General features: G+C 36.0%; 1 protein-coding gene across 2 annotated transcripts; it reads left to right on the forward strand.

The window, feature by feature from the left end:
* The first annotated feature begins 462 nt into the window (after window positions 1-462).
* Window positions 463-8,493, forward strand: LOC110448958 (LIM/homeobox protein Awh-like). Of its 2 annotated transcripts, none has more exons than XM_021495481.1 (5): window positions 463-705; window positions 4,875-5,071; window positions 6,498-6,709; window positions 7,169-7,438; window positions 7,830-8,493. In XM_021495481.1, exons 1-5 carry the CDS (start codon window positions 583-585, stop codon window positions 7,895-7,897), a joined length of 870 nt encoding a protein of 289 aa, XP_021351156.1. In that variant the 5' UTR covers window positions 463-582; the 3' UTR covers window positions 7,898-8,493. The 2 variants fall into 2 exon arrangements, with proteins under 2 accessions (XP_021351156.1, XP_021351157.1); XM_021495482.1 differs by having other exon boundaries at window positions 4,875-5,065; window positions 7,830-8,491.
* Window positions 8,494-8,734: the final 241 nt, after the last annotated feature.

Consider the following 8,734-nt stretch of genomic DNA (forward strand, 5'->3'; position numbering starts at 1 on the left):
GTTGATAGTTTGATTAGCATTATTCATATTGTGTCATTTTTTATATGAAATAATCTCCAATGTATTGTAAGTGTCAGGCCAGTTGGAGTATCGTTTATTTCTGTAAACAAAACATTGAAATAGAGGGAGGAACTGACGTGCGCTGATTACCAATCGATATCATCACTCAGTATGACAGTAAGGGAAACCCTGGTACCGTTACAGGGTCTGCACACAAATAGCGTTGTTTATTTAAACGATTAAAACCCAGAGAAAGTTGCACTATAACAACACCGTGTAGTGTTAGCCGTGCCACACCGTGACTGACAGCTACCACCCGACTCCCGGGGTACGACTCTCTAACCAACACGCGATTCTGATTGGCCGAACCTTCTCTGACTAGTGTTCACAACCATGTTTTCTTTATCACGACTGAACAGTTTTCTCAATTAAGGCGATATAATCGCCGGTATTCCTGGAAATTTCATCAGTGATCGGAAAATAATCGAAGAGTTCGGTAACTGTGTGATCGTGTAATAATCGGTGTAACGGCAACAGACCTAACAGCGCTATACACAACCTGATTTGCATATTAAGTTCAAGATGAGACTGACGGATTCTAGTTTTGAGTACGAGGACGAGGAGTATAAGTATATCACAGTGTTCGACGATGATGATGAAGATGAATCTGGCGAGTTCAGAACGAAGTACTTCAGGATGATAAAGGTAGGTGTACTTTATCAGATTTACCGTTATCCTGAAAATAACGGCATTTCAAAAAAATGTCTCTTTTAAAGATTTTTTTAGATTTCGATATTTTTGAATTGTTATATGTTTAAGAAAAAGAATTTGAAAAAAGCCAGCTCAATTTTTAGTGTGTTGAAATTTTAGGCAAATTATAAACAAGGATTATTTTTCGCAATATTTTAAATGTACTGTATATTTTATTAGCGAGTGGATTGTTGTGTTAGGATCGTTCGTATTCTTATTGTATTATCAATTTCATTATCAATAATAAAATACAAGGCCAACAGTAGTCTCACAACGTATATCTTATGTATCAAATATCACTTATACCATACCATATACCCCAATTACGCTATCAAATTAATATGGGGACGATTTAATAGTACAGAAAGTTATGACCCATTTAACCGTATGTAGTTTATAATAAAGGTTGAATACAATGCATACATATAAAAACAGTGCGGATTCACTAATGATATCTTAATTCACAGCGATTTTATATGTATAATTTTACACTTATCTAAATACTAATTTAATTATTTTCAAATAATACTATCGAGGTTTTTTACCAACTCATTATCAATATGCAATTAAACTTTATTTAGGGGTATAAATTCGCGCTGTAACAAACGTATTTACAAAGATAATATTTGTTTTACATTTTCATAGTGCTACTATAATGACAAATATTAAGTTATTAAGTCATATTTTTAAATAAGAAATATTTGCAATAATAAGGCACTATTATCAAGAGGACAGTGGGACAGAATTTATGATTTCTAATCCTGTGTTGCCTTGACCGCAATCTGCAGACACATTCCCAAATCCTAGAAACCACATTTCAGCTCTATAAATGCGGCGTCTCTTGTTAAACATCGCTAATTCAATATAAGGGGTTTCTGGATGAGGGATAAAAACGGTGACAAATTGCATTACGCGTCTGTCCATCATCTTTTGTTGGAAGATTCAGAAATGGGAAATTCATTTTTTATCGAAAGTCAGAACCGCGTTCCATCCTTTTGTGTCATGTGAGAGAATATTACGATTCCTGAAAAGAGATAATTCTTAAAGCCATCAGCATACGATGTGTATGCATACCATATTGGTGTTTCATTTTCATAGAAGATATGATTCAACCTTTTAAGAAAATCGCATCCCGAACCCTTTTAGTATGAACGACTTATAATAGTGGTTTATATTTTACGGATCGGTTTAAAGTAAGGAAAATGCGTGTAGGTTCGCCATTGTAGTGATGTTGATATTGAGACTAGAAAGAAATGTATTACCTAGTGAAAGACATGTCCGTTTTTACGTTGAAATTCCATTTCTGCCTCGTGCAAAGTCTTCTTGGTGCTCCATTAAAACGCCAACTTTGGGTCGGCGACTGAAGCTTGGCGGAAGTGCGTTACCCCGTACGCTTTTGATCCGCACTCGCTTTCCACTTAGATACTCCATCTGGCTGGCTTCCTAACTCCTAGGCGAGCCGTCACCAGCGTCCGCCCATTAATAGACAGACCACTAAACCATTTAAAGGTATTTTGCCAGTGTTTCTGTCACGACAACTACAAAATGAAAATCCATTTGTTTTTGTAAAAACACTTTGCATTATTATTTGAGATACGAAACCATTATAGCTAATGTCTCGTTGTCATAATGGATATTTTCTCATTTTCCCCCTGAAATTTTTACTCCGAAAAAAATGGTCAGTCGTACATGTAACATTTGTAGATTAAACTAAGGTAACGAGGTATAGGTGTTCTCCGTACAGATCTATCTTATTAAACATTTACGCAACCAGGTCGGTATACTTATTATGTACATGTTGTATATAAATCAAAATTTACAGTAAACGCTAAATTCGTTTCTCAAATTCATGAAACTCCAGTTATAGACTATGAATGTATTCGGATAAATTTAGTAGGTTTAATTTTGCTAAAATTTCCAATGAATTAATTAACAATTAATCATACTGCATTGCTATCAGTAAATTCTATTGGAACAGATATAGCAAGAATATTGTTGTGGCTATAAAATATCCATTAAAAAATCAGTTTCTCGTTTGTTTATAGTAAGAACACAACGTTAAAACGTTCCCAGGTCTATTGATAGAAATGACAATAAAATGCGGTAACAGTTTATATTGTTATTTATTTACACCTTTCCATATCTGGGATCAACATTCCTAATCCCCCTTTATAACAACTTATAAAACTATACAGTGAGTCGTTTAGTGTAAGAATGTACCTGATCGCTGGATATAGATAAATAGTTACCTAACAATGGAACCAAGTCCTCAGACAAGAAGGTACTACTTATCGGCCGCCCCACCACCAGGGGAGGCCCTCCCGGGGCGTGTCCATACAATGCCCAGCCTGTCCCAACCCGTATGGGGTGAGGTCACAGAGGCAATATAGATGTCAGGGATAAGAGGATTTTAAATGAAAACATTCTTGTGTTTTTCCTTTTCAACACATTAAGTAATAAGTATGTTAATATATACTTATATCAAATGTGTTTAGTTAAGTCAACAGCCATAACATCAACAACAAAAATATAGAACAGGCATAATAAGAATGACATATATTGTGTGTCAGAATGTGATCATTAAATATAAACCACACCACTCATTTATCATGTTTACAACGTTAATGTTAAATTTTCAGATAATTTTGATATAATAACCATCTCTTTCATTGAAAATAAACAAAAATAACGAACAAATGTTGAAATTTAGAATTATAACGAAAAAATATATTTTGCAAACAGAAAAATATAAATGTAATCCTGCTGTATATAAATGATGTGGCGGGTTTTATGATTTAAGATAAAATAAGTTTACACGTATTTGCTGCATATTTTTACAATTGGACACTTTGTTGTACATCCGGAGTGCCAACGGTTCCTTTGTTTGTGTGACTTTCTCTGACCTTAGCTGGGAGATTAACGACCATTTCAGATCAATAACATTTTTATAGACGACCGTTAATTGCATAATCGGAAAATAATGTTCAAGAAATGTTAAAGAATTAACGACTTGTTGAATATACCTGTATGTCCAGACCATCGCTCTAACTTCTCCGGACAAGCCTTGGTCAGTTGTATGTCATTTTAATGTCCGATTTATTAAAGCGATAAAAGAACGCAGACTCTCCACTTCAGCCACTGAACCATTTCTCCAGATGTTCGATAGGCTTTCAAGTTTTGTCATCTTAACGCAATTTTGTACGTTTTCATTTTAAATTTATAATTGATAAAATCAGTGAGTTATAATTTAACTGAGATAGTTCTTTTGGTTATTCCTGTTTGTGATAGAAACCTACTCCAAAGTCGGTAATCCTTATATGAAAAAAATGATCTTTTTACTAAAAATCGAATGAGACCTAAATCTGTGTAGATTGGTGTGGATGTGGACCCTGACGGTATTAAGCTGCTAGTGTGGGGCACTGACACCAGTTTTGACACATTGTTAAAACATTAGGACCTCGGTTTACTTAAATGTAATAAATACTAAGTGTGTTCTCAACAAGCTACTTAAGTGTAGGAGCCTTGGGACCTTTACTACTGGAGCGGGGACAACTTGGGTGTTTTGTTTTACTGGAATAATTAGCGTTGCATTGATTATCACTTACCACTTAACAGAAAATCTGGGATGTCAGCTTGTATCGGCCCGGGAAGAGTGTCTCTTACAATTAACATCGCACTGAACGAACAGATGGAGTTAGTAGATAGAGATATCAAATAGATAAGCTGTTCTCAGTTATAAAATTATTTTGGTTTTTATATTTTATATCAAGTTTGTGTTTGTGTTTATCATACATAAACTCCCCGATAACAATTTACTGTCTTTGTTTTCTTCATCAGATCTATTTTCGGTAAAAGGTGTTTTTTTCTGAAACATTATTCAGATATTTTTTTGTGGATAAATCTTGTTGTATTAACTTCTTCTTTTTTTCCGGTGAAAGTTTGTTTTACCTGAAACATTAGTCAGATAATTATCTTCTTTTTTTTTGTGGATGAATGTTGCTGTATTAACAATAATCTACTAACTTGAACTTGAAAAAAAAACATTTTTCAATAAAAAGCGATTTTTGTTGTGACAACAATCCTTTTTCGTGCACATGTTATTATTTCCTTCCTTACTGTTTCAGCCTGACAGTGAAAACGGTGACCTGTGTTTCGGGTGTGGTGACCTGATCGCTGACCGGTTCCTGCTGAGGGTGGATGGTCAGTCCTGGCACATGTCATGTCTCCGCTGCTGTATATGTCAGACCAATCTGGAGCGCCAGACCTCGTGCTACATCAAGGAGGGACACATCTACTGCCGGACAGACTACACAAGGTCAGGGTCAGTCGCAATTTGGTGTTCAACGTTATTCTTAACATCCGGAAATATCCGTTTTTAATCGTGTGTAACTAAGCACCCCTCACAAGCCACACTCCCGATCCACATCCCACAGCGCTTCCGCATTCGATATGTACGCGTATAAAATGTAAACTTTCAACAATACTATAAAAAATAAGTAATCACAAGCAATGCCAAAAACATGAAATTCTGCGATTAATAAAATAGCATTAGCAGAGCTGGAGACAAATAAACATTGACGTCGCAATGTTTGAGATATTTATTAACACGAAAGAAGGTTGACGAAGAAAGACGGAAACAATAAGGCATGGGTTGTTCCAGCCAATACACGTATTCTACCAGTTCGAAGCATTAAACATGAAATGTGTACGTATAATCTAAAAGACAAGAACGAAATTAGACGGTACGTTGAACGATCGTGAGAAATGTAATCTTTTAGCCATCCCAGCCCTTCTGTAGAAGTGGGGTATGACAGGGATCGGGTCTTGGCCATCATATTAGTATTTATTCTGAGGGGTTTTATATTTGAAAGGCTGCTATCCAGGATGTGATTTTCTAAATGATGCACCAAACCAATTCATCATAAAAAACGAAAACATGTGAAAATGTCAGCGGATATTATGTCAAACGAACGAGAGAATCAACATTATGACAATTTACCGGAGAAATTGACCGAATAAAGAGCAACTCTCTAAAGATCCCAAAGTTCATTGTTATCCTCTGTCGACTTTGGATCAAATCAAACAGAATACATGATACCGGCTCGTCTGGAAGATCGTGAATGCCAGAAATGAGCCATCCTCCGTCGCACAGGACAAGACGTGACTGTACGAACCGAATGTTCGTTTATAGGCCAAATTAGCATCAATTGAAAAGGTTGAACATCGCAACATCGTACGTTCGTCTGATGAATACAAATTTATTGTATTGATTGAGTGTAATTAGGCAGAAAATGATGGCAGATCGGGAAATATCGACATCCAGGGTGTTCCCGGAAACACAAAATTAGCGTGATTTCCTTTATCAGATATTCGTCTGTTTGGTTAGCTTTAAAATGAACTTTTCTATGATCAGCGCACTGTTACACTGAAGTGGTACCATCTACATTGACAGTCACTTTTATGTTACTGTTTCTCAGATTTTGTTAAATTAATCTAATAAAATAGAATAAAATGCTTTATTAAATAAGTCACCATTTTTTATCAACTACATTGTATGAACAATTTAGATTCCCATATCCGGACTTTTTCATGGATATACAAAGGTTACCTTTTCAATAAAAATGAATAGATTAGATAAACAATTCTATTTTCCTTTCTGGAACTGTTTTAAAAGTATTGATCTTATTTTTGGAATATTCGCAAGTTCGAGCTTATATTTTAACTTTTTATTTTCTTTCCTGTTACAGAGAGTTCGGAGTGAAGTGTGCTAAGTGCTTCCGGTCAATCCAAGCCAACGATTGGGTTAGACGAGCACGTGACCACGTGTTTCATCTCGCATGTTTTGCGTGCGACAACTGTAAGCGCCAGCTATCGACGGGGGAGGAGTTCGCGATACAGGAGGGGAAGGTACTCTGCAAGACACATTACGTGGAAACTCTCGAAGGTGGTCCGAGAAAAGGTAAGATTTCTGGTCATTACCGTACCTTGTTAAGGTGTTAATTTGTGTGTTACCATTGTTTGTTTGTTCTCAGTTTTCACACAATTATCAAGGTCACTGAGGCATATCAGAACTAAGGCAAGACAGGTATGAGAATAAGTGTAAATAACAGGTATACATTTCATTGTGGAGTCATTCCCACTAGAAGTGAAGCATTCACGTAAGAAATCACATTGATTGTTAAGATCAACCATCAAACAACAATCTAGACAATGTTTACAGCAGTAGGTCTGTCATGGTGTTAACGTGTGGCACCCCTTACAAAGTACGTACCGGGCGGTAATCATAGGCGTTCTTTATGATCAGGCGCTGTAGTGCTTCATGTTATTACTTGATATTAGCGATGACTGTTTTACTTGACCTTATATTTTATTCACGTTTTTCTCCATGCTGTTTCTAACCCACACTTTATATTCTCAGATTCAGAAGGTAGTCAGAAGTCGAAGACGAAAAGAGTTCGCACTACGTTTACGGAGGATCAGGTACAGGTTCTCCAGGCTAACTTCCATCTCGACAGTAACCCGGATGGACAAGATCTCGAGAGAATCGCCCAGATCACGGGATTGTCTAAGCGCGTGACGCAAGTGTGGTTCCAGAATTCCAGAGCGAGACAAAAGAAACAACAGCAACAACAAACACAGAGCGGCAACACGAGTCCGTCCTCACTCTCCTCGCCGTCTAAACTATCTAGTAAGTATTTAATGAAACGTTTAGCTGTCTAAATCATCCAAAAAGAATTTTAATGGAACTTGTAGTGGTCTAAACTTTCTAGTAAGTAATTAAATGTAATTTGTAGATGTCTGCTATAGCTTTGGAAAGGAAAATATGGAAACACGTTTTTATTGTATGTGTCCCACTGTATTCATTTCTTTAAAGCTAAAGTGCTTATTTTTTGTACCGATATAATCCATGATACATTGTCATTATTAGGTAATAGGTCATTTATCTTTCTTAATATTATATTAAATTGTCCGTGACCATTAATGAAGTATACTAGTAGTGCTCTTGATGTTCCCAACATTGGTGACTGTTACGTGATGATTCTCTGGCTATATTTAATGTTTTTTGTTTGTGTTTCCAGGTCCCTCCAATTGGTACATCGGTTCCGAGAGCCCTATGAGTGAAGACAGTCCGTCATTTTCAGACTGACATTTGAATGAACACTGACGACGGTTGTGTGAAACTGATAATTTTGTGATTTGTGCAGTTATGGAACAAACAATTTCATTGGATAATTCTGGTAATCACGTGATGTGCATATCAGTGTCGTAACCAATGTTGTGTGACCATTTGTAACATTTACTCGTGCTATTAACGGACTGCTATATGAACGCTCTATGTTCATGTTCACGTTGAACAAATGTATGTGTTATTGTTCAACCTTTTTGTGTATGTTCTCGTTCATACGTTACGACGGTGTTCATAGTGTTCTCGCGGTGCATTTTATCTCTGGTATCAGACATGGACAATTGAACACTAAGAATTGAACGTTTATGAATGAATCTACAAACACCAGCAATTTGGTGCATCTGTAGGGTTGATTATCACAGTTGATTTTACAGAATATTAATATGTACAGTATATTTTATTGTATAAATACCGGTTTTTGTTGTTTGTTTTTAATGTAAAGTTATACACAATGAAATATAACTATAATTATAACCTGGTGTTGTTTTTGCTTTTGTCTATTTTGTTCGTTACTTTTCTTTGCATTGAACTTAGGAGTTGTGGTTTGTGTTACTTGTCTTAACATTAGACTTGTGACAAAATCCATCATCGTCAACACTAACGAAAAATAAACTCAGTTAAATCTGTCTAAACCGTCACCCAGTCTTGCCTACTATTCCGGATGTTTACAATTTGTCAAAGATGATGCCCAAATATAAGAAAATATACAATATGCTTCTCCACTGTGAACACTAACTGTAGACTTATTCGCTGTAACCCAGAATGTAGACTTCTCCACTATAACACAGATCTGTAGAC

This window comes from Mizuhopecten yessoensis, unplaced genomic scaffold, assembly GCF_002113885.1.
Source record: "Mizuhopecten yessoensis strain PY_sf001 unplaced genomic scaffold, ASM211388v2 scaffold4403, whole genome shotgun sequence".
Taxonomy (NCBI): domain Eukaryota; kingdom Metazoa; phylum Mollusca; class Bivalvia; order Pectinida; family Pectinidae; genus Mizuhopecten; species Mizuhopecten yessoensis.

Excerpts from the sequence above, each read along its gene's own strand:
- LOC110448958 (XM_021495481.1), top strand. The coding sequence starts at position 583 with ATGAGACTGACGGATTCTAGTTTTGAGTACGAGGACGAGGAGTATAAG. Across the intron at positions 706-4,874 it reads AGTACTTCAGGATGATAAAG|CCTGACAGTGAAAACGGTGA; the intron begins GTAGGTGTACTT and ends TTACTGTTTCAG. Across the intron at positions 5,072-6,497 it reads ACAGACTACACAAGGTCAGG|AGAGTTCGGAGTGAAGTGTG; the intron begins GTCAGTCGCAAT and ends TTCCTGTTACAG.